General features: G+C 31.6%; 1 protein-coding gene across 1 annotated transcript; it reads left to right on the top strand.

The window, feature by feature from the left end:
- Nucleotides 1-7,777: 7,777 nt before the first annotated feature.
- On the top strand, nt 7,778-21,735 carry LOC122594529 (sterol 3-beta-glucosyltransferase UGT80B1). The gene is made up of 16 exons (XM_043766974.1): nt 7,778-7,870; nt 13,242-13,349; nt 13,687-13,758; nt 14,287-14,380; nt 14,500-14,642; nt 14,904-14,974; nt 15,656-15,737; nt 15,902-16,003; nt 16,332-16,387; nt 16,578-16,612; nt 17,478-17,694; nt 18,650-18,865; nt 19,099-19,158; nt 19,332-19,371; nt 19,699-19,920; nt 21,475-21,735. Exons 2-16 carry the CDS (start codon nt 13,275-13,277, stop codon nt 21,544-21,546), a joined length of 1,557 nt encoding a protein of 518 aa, XP_043622909.1. The 5' UTR covers nt 7,778-7,870; nt 13,242-13,274; the 3' UTR covers nt 21,547-21,735.
- Nucleotides 21,736-23,080: the final 1,345 nt, after the last annotated feature.

Here is a 23,080-nt window from a genome sequence, read left to right as displayed (position 1 = left end):
AGCGGCGGCAAGGGAGCTGATGTCGTCAGAATCATGATGTTGGAGAACAAATAGGTTTGTATACTTTGTGGGGGTTTTTTTGTCAAATTGATTGAATTCCATTGGATTTGGAAACTTTCCATGGGTTTAGTGAAGGAATTGGAAATTCTTTGTTTTAAAGAATTTGTAGGAAAGTTTTGAATTCGAATTCTAATATTTTCCCAACCAAACAAGCTCATGAATGAAATTCAACATTTCAATTCCAATGAATTCCTTAACATTCCATGAACCAAACACCCCCTAAGGGTATTTTGGATATAAAAAATAGTGGGTTTTCTAAAATGTGAGATGTCATTTTGCTTTATAAAGGGTTGTAGAGTTTGCTTTATAAGTGGCTATAATTTTTTGTGTTAGTTGGAATTATATCAATAGAATATTGTTTGATTGTATTTTATTTTATACGTATAAAGACAGTTTTAGTGATATATTATGAGTTTTATGTGTAATACATTAGAAACACTATAGATGGTTAATGAAGTTGGAGTTTATCTACACCCCTCCAGCCCCCAGTTATATAAAGTGGTCCTTAAATATTTTGTCACCCTATCATTTTGATTATACTTTGTCTCTCTCCTCTCTCTTCATCTAGCTCTTTTTTTCCCCCATATTTTAACCTCATCGTAGCATATTTCTTCACACAATTTAATTTCCAAAACATCCCTTTCTCCCAAACCTTCCTAATTACTACCGGTGAACTTTATATATTTTGATTTGTTGACTTTTAGTGATGGTTTATGTTTTCCGGCTATGCTAAGTTTTTCTGACGAACTGTAATTCGAATTTCTTTTGGCTTGGTTCTGAGTTGATTGCAACAAGTTTTTTGTTCTGATTTGAGATAACGAAAAGGTAATAGCATTTTTATTTTTTCCCGCGAGTTGCCATATTTTCCGGTGAAAGTTGTAATAAGTATATCCGTTTATAAAAAAGATGGGAAAGAGGAGGCAGCTAAGGAGAACCCATTTGTATAATCACATACAACAAATTAACAACAATTCACAAAATGATGACTTCAATTACTCACAATATGAATTCCCATAGAAGTTGAAAAAAAGAAGCTCAACAAAAGTATGAAAAGGAAAAGCTTGTTGTTTCCTTGTATTTATAGTAAAAAAAAGAAAAAAAGAAACCCAAATCAATAAAAACGAAAATAAAAAAGTTGTTTATTGTTGTAGTAATGTTGTAAGGATGAAAATGACGTGAAAGAATCTTGTGGTCCAACACCTATATTTTGTTTATTGGAGGGGTACAAATAATAGGGTCCATAAATAGGCTAAATCATCTATATAAACTAATTGAGGAAGGTATTTTACAATTTAGAGTATTTTTTAAAAACTTTTCAACTTGGACAAAATATATGTGGCTTACAGTGGAAAAGCTCACGAATGGTCCTAACCCAATTAGTTAACGACTTCTGGCTGGCTAGTGGGGGCTTAATGTGACAGACAAATTGGGAAAAGGGAATAAATATTATATTCTATTATCTTTTTTACATATATATATAATAATACTAAATTGTCAAGTCCTTCTTCTTCTCATTTCTTTTCTTTCTTACCTTTCAAAAAAAAAAACTTTCTTCTCTTTCTTCCTCATTCATGATTTGGCCATAAAACTCATTCTCAAACAACAAAAGGTCTTTTTTTTTCCTAATATGTACATGTTATGATCATTCGTCATATTTAAAGAAACGATTATAGAGTAGATAAAACACGATTTTAACATCAAAAAATGAAAAGAGACCACATGTGGTAACAATAATAATATATTTATTGATGCATTACGAGAAAACAATATTTGAAAGAAATTTGAATTAAAATATAGGAAAGACACGATCATGAGAAAATAGTTTGATATTTATGTATAAATAACCAATAATCATTGATAAATTCAACAAAGCAAAAATGAAAAACATGTTGAAGGTATACAAACTCCACTCCATATTTAAAAGTTATTATGATGAAAAATGATCTAGCAGTCTCAATCTTATACGCACTTTGTCAATGGGATATGATGGAAGACAGTATAAAGTAAGACATTCATAAATGTAGGGTATGGTTAAACTCCACGTAAGACTCATAACTTTTATCACACATAATGCATTATTACTTTAAAACAAAATAGAGAACGGGACCACATAATGTTTAGATATTTTGCTATAGAATGATGTATATGTATCTATGTAAAAGATACACAATTATAATACATATTCTCTTTTCTCAATCTAACTATAATGTACATTGAGCCCCACTAGCCAGATGTCATCACCTAATTGGATTAGGTCCATCAGTGAGTTTTTCCACTGTTGGCCACATATCTTTTGTCCAAGTTAGAAGGCTTTCAAAAAGCAGTTTAGTTTGTAAAATAGCATTTTCAATTAATTTATCCAGGTAATTTACTTTGATAAATATTATGAATTTCAACATATGATGAGTTTTTACATATAATTAAGTAAGAAGTACTTAGCTTCCAACATTTTCATTATGCATTTAATGTGTCTTTAAATATATAATCTATAATATATTCATATCATTTAGTAATTCATTTTTCGTCAAAACAAACTTCTTCGTCTTGTTAGTATCAATTCAATTACTGTAGTTGACTTCATTATTTAATAAAAATTGAGTAGTTAAAGTTTTAGATCTTTTTCATTTACTTGCAAATCTATAAGACTAGAAGAGTATATCAATTGGTATCAGAATTATCCCTAGTTTACGAGGTTTCAACACTTAGAGTGGTATATTATGGATTGGTGGCTTAGATAGGGGGAAAAAAGGTTTCAACCGTGATCGACATAGGCGTGAACAACGAGCTTAGAGTGGTAGCTTATGGAGTGCTAACTTGTTCCCAAAAAAAAAGAGTGTTAGTTGTAATCAATGAGGACATTGGCTCTTCCAAAAGGTGGGACATTATAACAGGCTTATATCGTCGAAGTATGAAATTAATCGATAATTTATTATTTTAGGTGTCTTTTCAATATATCTTTTTAGAGTGAGTTCTATACCTAGTTTATAGCTTAAAGTATACATAATATTGGTTGATAATTTATAAGTCTAGGTGTTTCATCCCCCCAAAACCTTAATTGATAATGAATATTCGAGAATCGTCACATGTCTGAGTTACTAATTGTTATAATTCCTCAAATATTATATCTAGAATGTTAGTTTTTGAACCCATTTGTATTATTATTATTATTATTCAAAGTTCAGTTTTTCAACTCATTTTTATTATCATTTATCTACATAAGTGCATTCTAATGTTGAAACCTTCTTGTAAAATCTTGTATAAACTTCTTGTTAATTATTTGGAATAGTTTAATGTGTTGGCATATGAATAGAATTCATGTAAGTGATTTAAAGGATGTCTTTTGGTATAGTCATATCGTATTAATTTTGGATGGTACATATAGCAAGTAAGGCGCATTAAAAATGCAACTTAACGGAGTTTTGTGTGATGAAATTTGGTTATAGATAAAGGTAAACAATGAATGTTACATATGATCACAAAAGAGCCCCTAATGTAACGGAACTCTAATCAAGGGTGTCACATTTTTTTTGCAATAAGTGATAAATTTATGAGATGTGTTGCATTACTAAGTCGTTCTGGAAAATTAATTTATTAATTGGTTCAAGTGTCATTTAATGTTGTGTCGGGTTATATATGTATTATAATAATGTGAAACTATTTTAGTAGCAACAATACATTGCAAAAAAAAAAAAAAAACACCCAAAACTAAAGGTAAATTTTATGCATGAAAAAAATAGTGTTTTATATATCCATAACATGAAAAAATTTAACCTGCTACATTTTTTAAAAATATCCTTATTATTCTCTTAGTTCAACTATACACATATTTATATACATAATAAAACAATAGTTATCCTGATTTTTTAAAGCTATCCATCTCAAATTAAAATTATCTCTAAACATGCCACATAGGATTTATCCTACGTGGCACATCCATATTTTTTCACACTAATAGATTTTCATTAAATAATATAATATAATTATACATATATTTTAAATATGGCATATAGAAAAAACATATATATATATATAATTTATATTTATATAAATCAAATATATATAAAAAATCACGACTAACCACATTTTTTAACTTTTTTATTTTAATTATAAACACTTCATAATTCATGACTCATAATCCATGATATTTTATTACCTTTTATTTCTTTTTCTTTTTTATTTTCTATTTACTATATACACTTCATAATCAAACTATATATATTACGTTCAACACGTACACCTCAAATTACATAGCCCTTTATAATAATCTATCTATACATATATTATGTTTCACAGTTTTCTTCGTTGTTAATTTATCATAATCATGAAGTATTTTTCAATTGGTTTTTAATTTATAAAGTTATTCTTAATAATCTATCTATACGTATATTATGTTTCATAGTTTTCTTCGTTGTTAATTTATCATAATCATGAAGTATTTTTCAATTGATTTTTAATTTATAAAGTTATTCTTCTGCCGTATACCAATCTATATATATATATATATTAAAACGGTAAAAATTTTAGCCTTTTAAACCCTTCTTTCAACCTAAAGCTAGTTTTAAACATTACCACATAGAATTGTATCCTATGTGGCATCTCCATACTTTTTTTACAATATTTATCTTATAACCTCTATTTTTTCTCAAACCAATGTAATTTATTTTATTAAATATAACATAAAATATTAAATCAAAACTATATACACAAAATTTTAAAAAAAACTCAAAACCCATATTAAGATATAAGAAGACGTCCAATACATCTATTAATTTGGCAATGATATTTGACATAAATAATATTATTTATTAAAATATATACAACTTTGAAGACTATATCAAATTTTAAAATTTATTTACAAATATTATTAGGCTATACATGACCAAACAATTTTGTTGTTTCTCCTTCGTTCTCTTGGCCGAAACCTTAACCAAAATTGGTTATTCTAGCCACAAAAAATGTCTATTTTATAATGATAATAGTAGTTATTTTAAGTTTTATGAATGAATTTCTTAATTGTTGGAGATAAAATACTTTATTTCCTAATTGTGTTTAGGATTATTTTTTTCCCGTCACTACATAAGGTTTTTTCTCCATCTTTTCAGCATAACTGAAAGCAAAAATTATAATGATTTTCTCTTATCATTTTATTAGTTTTTTACTTATTCGTATTGTATTTATGTGTATTTTATATGACTAAATTTTTGTCATATTTAGTTTTTTTTACTTTGTATATATTATTTCATTTGATGAATATATAGATATCATGTTACATTATCGATTTACGTTTGATTTGTTGATGATATCAAAATATCTTAGGTTAAATGTTGGTGTGTAATCACTATAGTAGGTTTAGTGACTGTGATATCGATATGTCAGAAAAGACAAAAGATGACCAGAGTAATACAGAAATTAACCATTAACTATAACATAATCAATTTCAACATAATAAGCCTATAGAATAGCTATTTATTAATGCATAAAATAACCTTTTTAACTAGCCGCGCATCGCGCGGGGTAAAATATCTAGTAAGTTAACATAAAAATACTCATTGCAATTTATGTCGTTCAAAAAAGAAATACTAATTGCAAAGAAAAATCACATAAACCCATAACATGGCATGGTTTTTTAGAATAAAAACATAACGAAAATCTAGTATATGTCAAGTTGATGATGAGTCTCCTTTATCACTTCCATTTGCTGCTATGACAAATGCGATTGTTTCTTTTGCGTTGGAGGACGACACGGACTCTCTTGGTTCAAGATTTTTGGGTGATGATTGTAGGAGCTTTGCACCAAGAAGAGTCTCGGGTGGAGTAGACATCATAATGTTAGCATGATCAATCAATACATTTTCATTCACAGGCTCCATAGAAATTACTCCTGGGATATGAGCGATGTCATAAAGCTGCTTGTGGAGCCGTTCCACTTGGGATAAAACGATTTGATCAAGATTCGATCTTTTGCGTTTAGGGATGTTTTTAAACTTTGGCTCTTTATGTTCTGCAAATATGAGAAATTAGGTAATGCTTATAGATCTTCGAAGTTACAACGATTATATAATATGGATCTATTTCAAATGATACATGCCATATGAATCAAATTAATTACACTTTATGAAATTTATGCATATATTTAAAAACATTTATAAATGTAATAAATTTAGTGATTTTTTTTACATATACTAAATACCAATACCTCATTATTCATGCATTTATTTTTGTATGGCTAAGCTAGTTTATTAACCCATTCGATCTGGTGAATGAACACTATGAGAATTAGTAACAATTTTTTTTACATATACTAAATACCAATACCTCATTATTCATGCATTTATTTTTGTATGGCTAAACTAGTTTATTAACCCATTCGATGTGGTGAATGAAAACTATGAGAATTAGTAACAATTTTTGGGTAATGTAAGTACATATATAAAAGCGATTGTTTTTCTATAATCTTCATTTTTAGTTGAAGCTCTAAAAGATAAGTTCGAGAAAGTTTTACTAAAACTTTAAAAGCTAAATATCGTTTAGCTACAATGAAGATACCCTAAAATTTAATTAAGTCTATCGTTCAATTATGATGAGGAAATCTCCGTTGTGAAGATTTTTTCGGTAGGTAAATCTTCAATTTGCCGTTTCAAAAGTAAAAGTTAAATCTTCAATTAAAATTTTTGTTTCTAATACAGTTTTGTTTGAGAAATATTCAGTAGAAGATTCATCCAATCTTTTTTTGAAAATTTATTCACTAAAAATAAAAGTTTATTATCATTAAATCTAAATAAAGAAATCTTATAAATGTAGACGATTTCTTTATTGAAACCGAACGAGTAGTCGTTAAATTTAGAAATGACAAAAATTGACTTATTTATAATATTATCATCACGTTTCTTTTTCATTGAAAATGTCATAAAGTTGATCCAATCACAACAAGCTACATAAATTGCCTCAATTAAACATATCACAATCTATGATCTATCAGTCTATCACAACTTATGACCTATTACCTTACCATCTTACCACCGAAACGTGCGAGTAATTACTCTCCTTTTTATAATATTATATTATATTATATTATATTATATTATATTATATTATATTATACTCTTTATTAAGAAAAATGTATGTGAATAGTAAATGAAAAAATTTAAAGCACAATGTATAATTATTGAACCACTAATGTAATGGGCTTTGTGAAGACTCATGTAGGCCAACATTTTTAACCTTTAAGCCTTTTCTTAATTTTAACTAACAAATTTTTAAATACGAATTATTTTGGATTTAACTTTCTAAATCAACCATCGAATATATGTATTTGATATGACAAATTTGATTTAGTTTTTATTCTATCTACTATGCTTTGAACATTTCATTAAATATATGTATTTTATATGACAAAAATTTCATTTAAAATATCAAGATGGCTATGAGTAGTTTTTTTTTTTTCTTGTTTTTAAAACAAATTTAATTATTTATTGTTGAAAGGCAAACAAATTTAAGTTAACAAAAAAATTTTATTTTAAATTTTTTTAGAGACAAACGAATTTGAATTAACTAAAATCAAATTTTAATGCATTATTATAATTTAAAAAATCAACATAAACAATAAACATAAAGAAATTAAGAGAAACTAAAATACATTTTAATGTTGTATCTAAAAAGAATATTTAAAACATCAGATTAGACATAAAGGTAGCTTCAAAATGTTCTCAAACTACTACAGTAAAATTCAGCTCAAAATAATACTTCAATAAGCTCAATCAGCAAAAAAGCTCATTTGCACAAGAATTCGCAGAATTTATACATTACAAAGGTAACCCATCATTTCATTTCAATCAGCTAATTTTTTATTCTATTACATGGTTTTAATTTTATTTCCATATATAATAATGTTTGTGTTTATATAGAATTCCTTTATTATAGCTACCAACAGTTGTTAAATAAAACTGTTAGGGTTTAGAATTTATTACCAGAAATGTTTTCGGTATCATCGGAATTGTTTTCGACGTAGAAGCTGTTGTTTGGTGAAGAATCTGAACCCGAGTAGTTAAATGAATCAGTTTGGTATTCTTTCATTGCATGTTTAGGAATATAGTCATCTAACGTTCCCCTAATCCGCCATCGGGATCCACACGCATTGCATAACACTGGCTTTTCCGGTGGCCCGTTTCGCCATAGCGGAGTGCCTGCTCGACATGCTTTAATCCGTTAGTGTGACATACACTTTACATTTAATATGTATGTGTGTATATATTTATATATATATACACATTATGTGTAGTTAGATACTTATGTGAGGACTAAATTGATTTTCGATAACCCCAACTGGACGACTCTTGACCTCCTAGGGCCATAATGTTAGAGGTAAATCAAGCCCACCTCGCGGTCCTCTCAGACGGTGGTCTAACTAACTAATTTTTCTAGTAAATTAGGTTGTTACTAATATCCGGAAAGGATTGGACTTGGAACACTTTCCAAATGTCCGTAACCAACTAGGACACACACCGTTAAAAAATGAAAGTCTTGCTCAAGATAGTTGAATTTCTATAATTTATACTATGTGGGTTCAAAATCGATTATGTGTATAGACAGATTTAGAATATGGGTAACGGTGTGTTACTCTCATTATAATAAGGGAGTTGTTTCTCTTAAAAGACTATTCCTTATATAGTAACAACTCGTTCTGCATACCAATTTTGGGAGTATGTGTATATCTTATTGCCTATAAGAAATCCCATTAGCAAAACTAGAAGAAAAAGAGTTATGTTCAAGTTTGCTGAAAGGCGATCATGTTTTCGCTACTAGTTTTACTACAAAGGGGCTTTTGCTTCCCATTTAATCTGAACTGCATGATTATTTTTATCAAAAACTAAGATTGTAGCTTAAAAATCAATACTTTTCATGGCATGAATGTATTGATGAGATATGCATAGCTTGCTACTTTGCTAGCACATATATAGTTTCACACTAGGTCACTTTGGAGGGCAACAGGGGTCCAATGTGTCAGCATACAGAGTGTGTAATTGGGAATACCTCTCGGCATAAGAGCTGTTTGGGATCGTAGGCGTTTACAAATAGAGTCAACGTAGTTAACTACATAATTAGTTATATGAACAAATCAGTTTATCCCCCTCATTCCAGATCACATCTAGCTCACTTGCATACAGTAATGTGTAATTCTGATGGCAATGACTACGCAAATAGAGATTCCGCAACACTTCTGAACATTTAAACTTGTATATCAGGCGTTTCATTGACAATATTCTTAGTAGACTTATCTATAAAGTTTTGTAACTTAGTACACCTTTCCTTGCTCATAAAATATCCAAACATGATCCACCCCTGATTCCCCTTATTGATAAAGTATTTAAGTATTATGCAGAGCAAATAAATTTAAGGGAGTTAACTTATAACATTTATGAACTAAATAAGGGAGTTCTTATGTGTCATAATATGAACAAAAGTTCTGACTTTTTTTTGAAAATAAAATAGCATCAACGAATTTCTTACCGAAACATCAAAGTGTTTATTTTCATGTTAGTATTACATATGGAAAATAATCTGTATATAATACTATATGAGATATAAAGCATGGTTAAAAGTAGGTTCAGATTGTACGTAAGAACAGTGTAATAGATTTATTTGTGTTCAGTATATATATTCATTTCTTTTTAGAATTGTATATATTACATTAGTTATTAAAGCCTTTGTGATTTTCACAGGCACGTGTGTCCTCGATTTGTGATTGGTCTGTTTCACCAAATGAGACATTCTTTAATTGTGTTAATCTACTAAGGATTCATAAATCATATTGCATGTCGTCATCTTAACACGTAAAACTTAAACCGGGATTTACATGTGCCACATTTTAGAGCCTAATGTTAAAAGGTTTTATGGGAGGTATGTTTAATAGGTTTAACCGTACAAGTACCTGCCATCTGCATGACTCTGAAGATTTGATATCCATTTCTGTATTGTAGTGGGGATTTGAAAGAAAATTTGAGTTACATACTGGTAGTTTAGATTTTCAGGATTCTGCGATGATTATATTTCATTAAGAGAGTATGTTTTTTTATGAAAACATGACTGCTCAAGGTAATCACTTTAGAATTCTGTAGCTAATGCACAGATATATTTTTCTCGATAGTTTTTTAAAATTTCTTCCTAGCACATATGTCCAAATTTTAGTTTTCTTTAAGTATTCACGCGCCAAAAGTTTACATGTTCAGAGATAGGTTTAGTGTTTGTTGACAAACGTTCTTGTGTTATTGAAGTTACACCTTCACGCCATATGCATAAAAAATATTTGGCTATAGATATACTGCAAGGATAGTAAGAAGCTTGAGATAGGCATTGATTGTTCGACTCTAGCAAATTTGATTTGTAAGTGTAAAGTAGTGCACCAGCTTTACACTGACGTTCTCATGCTTCTTATATGATTCTTTTGTATTATATATGTATGTGTCGTGTGTGCTGTGTGTTGTATATGTATAGGTGTATTCAAGGACAAACCGGCATTAGTTTCCAGAGATGGAAAGTATTTCCAGAGCGAGCAAGCCATATATGTACATTATTATAAAATCAATTTTAAACAGTATTCGGCCTATATGACAACACATTAACTAACAAGAGATATACTACAAGTACTAGAAAGGTAATAAGAAGATAAACATCATAAATGTAAAATTCGAAGATCATACAAAAGTTAGTAGAGAAACCCTTACTGTCAATTCCACAATGAAAACAAGGTCCTTCTTTCACCATGATATCTGGACCGTTTGGGAAACTTTGATACTACTACCTAAGAACCAAAATTGAGGAAACCATAAGAAACTAAGATACATATAAATGGAACTCGGGGTTAAAACATATATATAAATTGTGATAGAATTAGGATTACCTTTGGGCTCCTGCTCTCCTGCTCTGTAATGGTGCTCTTTTGCTCTAGAGGTGGTCAAGTATAAGTGTATAACAATTGAAATTATAGGCATGTCTCTTAATGAAAAAGAGCACTAAATTCCATAAAAAGTAGCCATTAATGATCTTTTTGGAAGAAAAAGAGAATTAATCTGGCCTTCAATTTTTTATTTTGACTCCTGCCTTTTGTCATTTACTGGCACTTTTCAAGGATTAGAAGTGAGGCCATTTCTGCATTTAAGTTTATATTTGTACAAAATTTATTTATTTTCCTTACAAGGAGTTCAAAAATAAAGTATAATGTAATTAAACTCTCTATGCTAAAATTAATATTTCTTCCAATTGTGAGCAATTAAAATTTATTTATTTTTAGGTGAACTTTTATATATAAGCAGAAAGCATTTTAGTATGAAGCAAGGCTAGTTCGACATGTTTTAACATTTACTTTTGCTGCTTTTTAATGTGGTTTCTTTTATATATTTTTTGCGTTCCGGCTTAATCTATTTTTATAATACTATAACTAGCACTATAGATTAGACACAAAAGTATAATTAGCTTAAATTGCCATTTTTTTGCTTACATGAAATAGTGTGAGGCGAAGCCTGGATTGATCTTTATATAGTGCTGATGCACTTTCGTCACAATTGTTATAGCTGTTCGACTGATCTTTACAAGTTTTAGTTTCCGTATTCTTTATAAGCTATGCCACGAGTGTATATAGAAATATTTTCATGCATGTTTATAGAATATGGAGCTACATGGGTTATCCCCCTTATTATGACTAAGTAACGAAGATTTGATTCTGAAAGTAGGAAATGCTAGCTACAGTAATAGATATTATCATAAAATTCTGGTGTCATCATCCCAATATTGTAATTTGTGTTTTGCAAATAGTACCTTTCACGGTATTAAAGGGATGGTTATACTCGAGTCATCCAAGCATGTTTAATGAAACTAATTTACTGTAAGACTGCAACAAACTATCTTTAAGGAACATACTGAACATTACACTAAATTCATGGTAATGAATATAACTTTCCAAATTACACCATAAAAGTGTGCATGCATCATACAAATAATAAATTAAAAAAAAAGATAAATGTTTCACCTGATAATTGTTATGCTATTATTGTTATATATATATTTTTATTAATTTATATGTATTTATAGTATATATGATTACCGATATATCATTGATAATAAATATTTATATTTATTCAGTTATGACTATTATAAATGATTCTAGCAAATAACATATCATTATCTAGTTTTGTAAATACAAATAATTTGATTGAAATAAGATCATTATGTAATTATAAGTAATAAATGCGAAAATGTTAGTGTTCACATTGGAGTTCAAATGGCTTTGTTGTAAAGCATAAGGCCAGATTAAATCCTTCCTAAACTAATACGAGTATATAGAGAAATCTTAGGGGGTGTTTGGTTTGAAGATAGGAATAACTATGGGTGGGTTTTTTTATAGGCATGCGAATGGGAATAAGTTCTCAGATCCACCAACCTTGATGGGTTTGAGTGTCTCTAAGTTGGTGGGTTTAATTCCAATTTTCAAATCCCTACCTCATTAACCAAAAACTTATATTGGAAATGACGAATGTGAGTAATTTTCTCATTCGTAGACGCATAGACCAATGTATACCTTGGAGATGCATAACACAATGTTTAAAACAGAGCGTTAAATCCATTATTTCAAATGAAAGAAATCCATCATGTTCCAAAAGGCCGGACAATACTAATTACAAGGGTTCTTTACTTGCTATTGCCAAATGAAAGACTGAAACTTAACTAATAGGTTATCCGGCCCGATGACTTCTAGTTTTAGTGTTTTAGCTTTTGTTATGAGATTAGTAATAACCTTTGTGGTCTAGTATTGTTAGACAATATGGGAAATGATGGATTATAGTCATCTGAATTATGAGCTGTTAGATCATATTCCCTTTTGTCAGAAAAAAGTCCACTAGCCTTCTTGCTACTGAATTTAGGAGCTATATGTTGGTCTCAAGCTGTAATTGCAATTGCAGACTATTTGAGCTGAATCGTGCAAGTTTACAATCTAGTAAACCTTGCCAATAGAACCAGCAAAATCTTAAGTTTCATCACAGTTTTCCAAGATTCTTTGTCTTTATTCATTCTAACTGATATAGGTTGGATAGAAATCATCTAATAAAATTATTTTTCATGAAGTTCACCTTACGCATAATTTAGCTTATAAATTGCTTCTGACATGTTGGATTGTTGCTATGTCTCAGCTTCATCAACAGGAAGGAGCGAAGGTCACAATAATGGCTACGATGAGAAGGCAGCCTAAAGCTGTTTTTATGGCCTTTGGGACAAAAGGCGACGTGTACCCAATAGCTGTAACTCTCCCTGTATTTTGATCTTTTTATATTAAAAACTTTTCTAAGTCTAGATATACCTCCATTGTTCCAATATCAAGACCATATAGTTTCTGCTTTGATTTCTTATATCCAATTTAAAATGTTGAAAAACTGCCGTATTATATCCCCATCATTCAAAAAATTGAGGGGCTTTATGTTTCTTTATGTGTTTTGAAAATAATAAAAATAAGAATGATGTCCTGTCTTCTTTTCTTTTTTGTTTCCTTTTTCCTTATTTATATTCTGTTTGATAACTTACATCTACTGTATCAACATTTTGATCTTATCTATTTGATGTCTTGACAATGATTTGCAGGCAATCGCCACAGCTTTTGCATCTGACCAGGTGCAGTACCATGTGGTTTTTATAACACATTCTGCACATGAGGTTTGTTCAATACTTGGTTTTCAGTTATCTTTTCATTTATAACTGATCTTATGTCACTTCGTTCTGTGCTTGGTTCTTGAAGTAGTATAAGTTTTAGTACGGTAATCCTTTCAAATTTAGAAATTGAGACATTTACGGAAAAGTTTTTGGTTGTCATACAGGGACAGGGACATGCTTGGTAATCTGTATACATTTTTGCTATTTTGGTTCTAGAGGAGTTTTAATGAGATATATTTGAAAATCCAAAAAATGAGAATTTGTTGATAAACAAACATGTTCTTTATTCTGTTCTCAGACGATGTATGCTACTGTTACTTTGAAAAATAACCATTAACGTTGACAGTTCGACACATAGGAAATATGACCAACTATGTGCATGGAAATTTGTTGCAAGTAAGAACTTTACCTGCAATGAAAATTGCTGCAAGAACTGTACCTGCAATAAAAATTTGCTGCAAGTAGGAACAATCTGTCTGAGGCTACAGTTTCATCTGTTAACCATTATTCATTTACCTTTGTTCTTGGCAGGACTTAAGAGAGCATCTAAGCAGTGAAAATATATCATGTTTTACTGTTTCATCTCCTCCTGCTCTTTCTCCCTGCGAAGATAACAATACTTCAGGTTTTGGTAGCAAATATTTTCATTGTCACTACAATAGGACTATTTTCACTGGAGAGAATAAGCAAGAAGTTTGCAATTCTATGCTTTGACCAAGTTTTTGTGTGTGTTGGTGTTTCTAGGTTCTGTGCAGTTTTCCTTCAATGAAAAGAAACAGAAATTTAAAGCAGAACATAGACAAGAATGTATCGTCATATTCGAAAATATATTTGGTGATATCCCGTCCATGGAGGGCGATCTAGTTATAATAAACTTTTTTGCATTGGTAATGTCTACTTGTACCTAAGAGGCAAATTGGCCCGTAGAAACAAAAGTATGCCACAATGTTACATGATTTTAACACATTGAGCAAGGGAAGGGGGTATTCTGACTTTGTCATACAAGTAAAGGGTTTTCAGTTTGCTTAAATGGTCTATACATTTAAAGTATCTTTGTAATAGTATCATGCACAGAAATCTACAGCTCACTTTTTTGCTACAAGTCTGATGATGCTATAACTGAGGAACACTTCTGTTTTCCTTTGCAGGAAGGTTGGAGCCTTGCCGAGCTTTTTAAAGTTTGCTGCGTAGTAGCAGCTCCTTATGTTGTTCCTTATAGGTACCTGATAGAACCCAGAAATTACATAAGAACAATTGATTTATTTAGTTGCTGGAAACTGAAATATTACAAGATAGAGCACCCAATTCGAGATGGGTTAATCTCCAGGAACAAAGATTTATCACCCTAATTTTGTATCAATATATAATTTAGAATTTCCTGGATTTCTAGAAAAGATCTATGTGAAATATATATATTTCTAGAAAAGATCTAAAAAAGAAATATATAATGTAAATTCTGAGGCAGTTTCAAAGGCAGTTTCTCTTCCTATCTTTCAGCACCCATAACCGACTAAAACTCCCTGTTAATTCCAGCCTCTTCTATTGGGTTAAATGGGTATTAGGTAAGGTTCATATCAGTACCGCTTACATTTTTTACTGGTTATCATATTATCGTGCAAATTTGTTACCATCTATGTGGACTGCCATCATACGATGGTTCTCCATGGTGCCTGGTATACTTTCTATGATCAAATTGCACAATAATGGTCCACAAAGGAGATAGTCATTTTGGCAGTCAATGACTCAATGTACAGATATGTATACTGTATATATTGGTTCCTTAGTCTTTTATATATTTGTTTATTTTCTTATCTGAACTCTTTTATATATGATAAAGGAACTTATCACAGTGTTATTCTTTGGCTTGCATGTGTGTATTTATTGTATATCTCTGGTGCAGTGCTCCTTCATCGTTTGAACAGAAATTTAGTGAAGAGCTTCCCCTTTTATATGAATATCTTCAAACTGCTCCAAGTGAGAAGGTAAATCTTATATAATATATTAAGCACATCCTTCTTACTTAAAAATTTAAAATGGGTTTCTTCTCTCCGTTTCCAGTTTTACATATATCGGATTTCGATGTGAAATACCCACAAAGTGTATATTTCTGACAGATGTATGGTTTTATAAATTTGTGTCAAACAAGATTGGCTGGAAAGATGTTGCCCACTGGATGTGGCCTCTTTTTACTGAAGATTGGGGAACATGGAGAGCTACGAAGGTAAAGCTAAGTCCCTTGCCTTTCACTGTAAGTCCCCTTTCCATCGATTTACTTCCTCACAGAACTTCTTCATACTAAAAATGATACTATCTGATAGAACCTGAGTTATATAATATTAACAGAAACACCAATTATGAATGATTTACAAAAGAGCCTGCTTAACCTATCCTTTGATCAATAATAATCTGCATTTATTGATTTGCTTCCTTACAGAATTCACAATCCTTGCTAACAACTTTACATCATTTTAGTGTTGGAAATGGTTTTGGATGGGGGCCTTTGCATATATGATGCTTTATTTATTTATGTATTTTGCGTCGAGCACAGTCATCTCATCGTATCTTCGTGCACCCAGGATCCAGTTACAAGTCATCCAGTGTGGTACAGCAGGCCACCTTCTCCTTTGCTACTGTAAGATCAATACCGGTGTGTGAATTATTTTACATGTTCAATTTCATATACGTGTGTAAAATGTTAGAGTGGGTTTCAGGAAATGTGTAAAATGCTGCTATCACATGAGTCATGACGTCTCTTTATGCTCACTTTCCTAGAAAATTACAACAGATTTGGATACTTTCTAATTTTTGTCACTTCATAACAGGTATGGTTTCAGCAAAGAAGTTGTAGAATGCCCTGGTATGATAATTTCTCCTGATCAAACACATTGGTTTTAGTACTGAGTGGAAGATTACAATGTGTAGTTGGGTTTTCCTTCCTTCATGACTCACATCATTGAAGAGTTCCAATATTAGTTATAGAGCTTTAAAGAGTCACATATTTATCCCGTAAAAGGAATATTAGAAGTGGAAATTAGGTCAAGTTACTTATAAAGCATTTTTTGGATTTTTTTTACCTTGAGCTGGTAAATAGAACACATAAATAGAGAAGCGGGTTCAATCCTTAGGGATGACCAAACCATGGATGGGTAATGCGTACCAGTTTATCAACAGATGGAGTGGTGCTCATTACCAATTTAGCTTGGACACGCATGACATAGGTGAAGTTAAGAGACGCGGGTTCAATCCTTAGGGATGCCTAAATCATGTAGGTATTAAGTGAAGGTAATTCAGCGGCTCCAAAAACCTTACGGGGAGGTCATGATGGATTGATGGGGATCCAATGTGGTTCCATGGACAGGGTGCCCTCCTTTACCCTTTTTTTCCTTTTAGAACACATAGATAGTGATCTTGTAATAATTCTTATGCATTAATCATTTTGAAAATGGATATAAAGAAAGTGTTTCTGGGTTAACACAACCTGGCCATTCTGCTTTAAGACATTACTTAACCAGTCCGATCCACCTGTCTTGCTGCTTAGTTATTGTAATTTCTGTATTTTTTAAACGAAGACTTTTTGTGCATGATTTATAATTATGATAATTTACACAATACTGATCATTAAATTTTGCTAGGCTTTTCTTGTAATTACAGAATACAAGCATATTACTTAAAATAACAAGTTTGCTCTTTTTCATCATTTCTGCACTCTTGGGCTGTGCCAGGTTATTGGCCTTCAAATGTTCATGCTTGTGGCTTCTGGAGTCTTCCTATGGAGTGGCAGTTCTCTTGCAAAGAATGTGCAAAAATTCCAGTCTTAACCTCTTCAGAGAATTTGAACATGAAAGCTGAGCTGTGCCCAGCTCACACTGAACTGCAACACTTTTTAAATGCTCCAGAATCACTACCACCGATTTTCATTGGCTTGAGTTCTATTGGAAGGCAAGGTGCTTAAGGTTTACAGAATAACGATTGATACTTTAGGGTTTAGACACCAGACTATTGACACCAGTTTCACCACACGATAGCATACTTTGCCACATAGAGTTGATAAAATGGGAAGTCTGTGTGGGTTGATAAAATGGTGACTTCCGAATTGTTTGGCCCATCTTAACAGTTTTCCTTTTAGCTAATCTTTCCACTTAACCCATTAAATATTAATCATAACTTATTGACTCGTTCAAAGGTAAATGGACCGCAATTGCTATGGTAGATGTGCGCAGTTTGCAATAGGTCATCATTCAATAGCATGTATTTAGCCTAGATAAGTTCATTGTTAGGGTTCGTATACACCTTGGGAAAGACAATGGTTTGGTTACCACTTCTAGAATGCAACTATAATCATTGTTCTGAATAATTAAACTTTTGTAACCATGGTTTCTCTCTTGCATCTTCTATTCCATTCATGGTTTTCATAACTTAAAATGAAAAATATATTTCATTTGGATCGCTTTTGCTGGAGGGGCATATTGAGTGGCTTGGGTAATAGGTAAGAATGGGTTCAGGACTCAGGTAGATACGGGTAATATTCATGTGTGGGTCAAGCAGACCGGGTGATCGCTTTTAGTGGTCTGTTTTTTCCATTTTTGAAAATAATTAATCTATTAAGTAATGATTTAAAAGACTATATTATCAAAAAAAATAGAAAGAGATAGTATACTTGTTTTCTTCAAATACTTATTAGAATACATCTTAGACATCCTTTTCTAAGTTTAACTTGTTTAAATTATTTGACCTGTTTCATTATTTGCCATACCTCTATATTTTATCTCATTGTCAAACATATACAACCTGAATTGACCAATCATCATATAAACAGGTTGAAGTTCTCATATGTACTTATCACCTCATATAATCTTATTCCGAATTCTGAAACATGATACCCTTCTGTTTATAGCATGGGCTTTATGAGAAAACCTCAGTTGCTTATTCAAGTTCTTCAAAGTGTGATAGAGGTAACCAGTTATCGGTTTATTCTTTTCTCATCTGGACATGGACCACTGGATGCTGCAACAAGTGTGCTTGCTGCAGCAACATCATCACTTTCAGAAAAAGGAGAATTTACGAAGGACGGAATTTTGCTGTTTAGTGGCCGCCTTTTTTGTTTCTCAGGGTAAGCAGTTTGTTTGAATTTGTTTTGTTTCCGTTGAAAACAAAAAAAAAAGGGGGGGGGGGGTTTGTTTCTATCGAAAGTGTCTAGAACATTTTGTTTATTTTGAAGAGTAAAATATCTGGTTACTAGTTGTATTTTATGGTTTATATATAACAAATTTTCATTCATGTTCTAGAACCTGGAAATTTAGTGTAGAACTTAGATACCTAATACCTTTTTCTACATGTACTTAGTTCTGTACCTTACAAGTGGTTGTTTCCGAAATGTGCTGCTGCTATACATCACGGGGGCAGGTAAACTCACTGCTACTTCCTCTTCCAGTTTTTGCTTTTTAACAAGTTTTAAGATTTTAGGTCTTCCCAGGAACTATTTTTTTTCCATTCATCCTTTTCCTTCTCTATTATTCATTTGTGTCATTTTACCTTTGTACTTATGTACTATTTGGCACATAATTTGGCTCGACCAGTGGATCAACCGCAGCAGCTTTACATGCAGGAATTCCACAGGTGAGTTTAAGTAATCTTTCTACATTTCCAGTTGAGTTAAGTTGATGCTTGTTTGACTGCTTAGTTCTAGTAGGGTTTTTTTCTTTAACCTTTGAATAAAGTTTCCAAGTCATAGAATGCAGATGACTTCATGTTTAAGTTGAGATATAAGAGATACAGCTTTCAGTTATACACTCCCCATCTGTAAAAGGATTCTGCTTACAATTTACAGGGATTTGAATATTTTACCTATGATCATTTTATTAATAAAAAGACTTGTTGTCTAATACATGGAAATTTGGAATAAGACGCAACTAATGAGTATAATACTTTTAATCACATATGCAGATAGTGTGCCCGTTTATGCTTGATCAATTTTATTGGGCAGAGAGGATGTTTTGGGTGGGAGTTTCGCCAGAACCTCTAAAGAGGAATCAGTTGCTTCCGAATGAAGATGATGAAATTAGCATAAAGGAAGCTGCAAATTCTCTTGCCAGATCAATTGATTATGCTTTATCTGCTAAAGTGAAATCAAAAGCCTTAGAAATAGCTCGAAGATTGTCTTCTGAGGTAATGCTCGCTCTTTGAATCTATTTGATTAGGCACCACGTCTGTCTTTTTGAATGAATTGCATCTTTACCGATCATTATCACTGGTTATTACAAAATGCTATTAGTATTCGTTGTCACTTTCAAGCCGTAAATGAAAGTGACAATGAATGCTAATAGTATTATGTAATAACCAGTGATAATGATCGGTAAAGATGCAATTTATTCGAAAAGAGACGTGGTGTCTATAGTCACTGTTTGAAAGTGTCAATCTTACTCACCAGTGATAAAGATTTACAGAGACACTTTCATTTACGGCTTTAAAGTGTCTATAGTCACTGCTTTCTTTTGAAAACTTTGGAAAGTTACTCAAATAGTAATCTTAGAAGAAACTCTCTCCTCCTATTCTACAAGCTGTCTTTCCACTTCGAGCTACTATACTCTTTTACTTGCTTTCACTTGAGGATTAGAGGATGATATGGTAATTTTACACAATGCATTGCTCATACTAATGATAATATAAATTTACTACTTATTTGATCATGTGCCGTTACATTCTTACACGTATAGTTTTGTTGGATGTGACAAAATGGGCGTGATGGGTAATGGATGACTGGTACAGTCAGTCTAGACAACACCTCTTTTTTGCATTTTTATGTATTATAATACTACGAGAGAAAGTGCCCGCACATTGCGGCGGTGAGATGGTGGGGTGATAGGTCATAGGAGGTGATAAGTCATAGAGTATGATAGTAAATGCTTTACCCGTACGGGCTTTACCCTCGAATTTAAAAATTTGTCGAAAGTATATCGAATGACATCTCTAATGAAAGAGCATGAAATTTTAAAAACACCCACACAATTTTTATAATTTATCGATATACGGTTTTTGAGATAAAAGATTTTGAATGAATTAGAGGAATAAAATGATTTATGGAGGAGAGAGAAAAAAATGAGTGATTGAGATTTGAGGAGAGAGAGAAAAATGAGTGGTTGAGATTTAAGGGTATTATAGGTATATTAGGTAGAGATGTTTAAATTAGTGAATAAAAAAGAGGGGTAATTTAGGTAGTTCAAATCATCTTTTGAGATTTTAAAAAAAGGCAAAATGCTTTATAAGGTAGTATAGATATAGATATAGATATAGATATAGATATAGATATAGATGTAGTTTTACTATGTAGTTTATTAATTAATGAGAGCTGAGTGACTGTGGTCACGATGTGGAGCCATGGAGGATTGTTCGATTTTATATGGAGTATTATACTATTATGTGGTCTAATTTTCAGTGTGATGGTTGGAGTGAAAGCGTGTTCAATGTGATGACTGATGCTGATGTGAAAGCTTTTTGTGTGATGGGTGGGTGTGACCATTTGGGGACGTTCATGCATATATGCACTTCGACAAAATTTGACCTGTACTTTACCTTGCTGACACATTACCAGTAAATTGCAGTATGAAGTGACTAATCTCTATAAATTTGGGTCAAAATTGCTACATAAAAAAAATTGCATTTAGTAAGGAACTATAAATGCCAGGGAGTTAAAGATTGACAGTTTAACGTCGGCTATTTCAGGATGGCGTGGTGGAAGCAGTGCAGATATTAAAAGCAAGTATTTCGAGCCAATCTTTTACCAGAAGACCATAAACTTGAAGCTTGAGAAGGTTATTCAACAATACACTCTAAACTTATGATGTTAAAGATTTAAATGTGGCTTGGAACTGAGCTTAAGTCTTCAAACAATGTTGTATGTTAATACTGTTAATATTTGTGATGCATAAAACTCGGTGTATACTGTTAATGAATTGCATTAGAAGATGAAAAGAAATTACTATAGCTAGCTTCAAGAGGATTACAACACAACTCACAAAAAAAATAAAACTGATTTGATCAGCGTACTAATAACAGAGTTACATCTCAAATTACACGTATAATTTAGTATTAGAGGTTGTGAGTTCTTACTGGACGTTGTTTGAGTATTAAAAAAAATTGTATATGGCTAATTATATCAAGAAACAACCAACCAGTACTAAAAAAGATATATGCAAAGGTTCGGAACGTAATGTTAAAATGCGGTTTAGACTTCTTTTAACCTAGTGGTTGGGTTTTTTTTTCATAATGTGGTTTCCTCTGGCCGATGAGCACAGGCTCGCCGGAGTGCAAATGATGGTATAGCAATGAACATCAGGATGGGGTGACTTAGGTTTGAATCTTGCCACCTGCAAATGTGGTGAGGGGGACTTAGCAATGACCTATTTAACACATGGAGAGCAAACCTTTTAGGGCATTGCCAGTAGTTGAACCGACGTGGGCGCATTCGCGTGGAGGATATTAGTCATCTATCCGACGTGGGCGTATTCGCGTGGAGGATATTAGTCATCTATCCGTTAGCTGTCTTTCAAAATAAAAACATGTAAATAAGTGCATGCTTTATTTATTGAGATACGATGTGTTTATTGATATAATTAAGCTTATGATCATCACAGCAAAGCCAAAGCTAACACAAAATGTCACTCAATCATGAAACTAATAAGAATTTCTTATATGATCAGATTGACTGATAAAATGTTATTTCTTCAGACGAATTAGAAGTTTAACAGGGAAAAATCATATCGGTAATATTTACTATCTGCTGCAATCACAATATTACCCCGGGTGTACTGCAGATTGTTATTTGCAGCAACCAACCTGTTTAAAGACCAACACAAAACTGCCGTGACCAAGTCACAAAGCCAAAATTAAATTAAATAAAGTACCTCTAAGAAGAAACATCATAGATTTTGATTCTCGAATTAATTAATTTTCGTGTTTTTTTTGGGAAATGTATTTAGGGACAACTTTGTCGTCCCAAAAGTCGTCCCTAAAAGTATGGCGGGAAATTTTTGTTTAGGTGGGAAAACGAAAAAATAAAAAAATAAAAGAAAATACATTTGGGGGCGACTTTTGTGACGACAAAGTCGTCCCCAAATCTTTTTTTGACTTTTTTAGTCAAAGTCTTCAATCTTTTTCGGTTTCAACAAAAATTTAATTCAGAAAGAAATTCCGAAAATATTTAGGGACGACTTTTGTGACGACAGTGTCGTCCCCAAATCTTTTTTTTTTTGAGTTTTTAGTCATAGTCTTGAACTTTTTGTCGTTTAGTGGCTTTTTGGTGACGACATTTGTGTCTTCCCTAAAAGAG

The sequence above is a fragment of the Erigeron canadensis genome, chromosome 3 (assembly GCF_010389155.1).
Source record: "Erigeron canadensis isolate Cc75 chromosome 3, C_canadensis_v1, whole genome shotgun sequence".
Taxonomy (NCBI): Eukaryota; Viridiplantae; Streptophyta; class Magnoliopsida; order Asterales; family Asteraceae; genus Erigeron; species Erigeron canadensis.
Note: the sequence above shows the minus strand (reverse complement) of the source record. Positions and strands in the feature narration are given on the sequence as shown.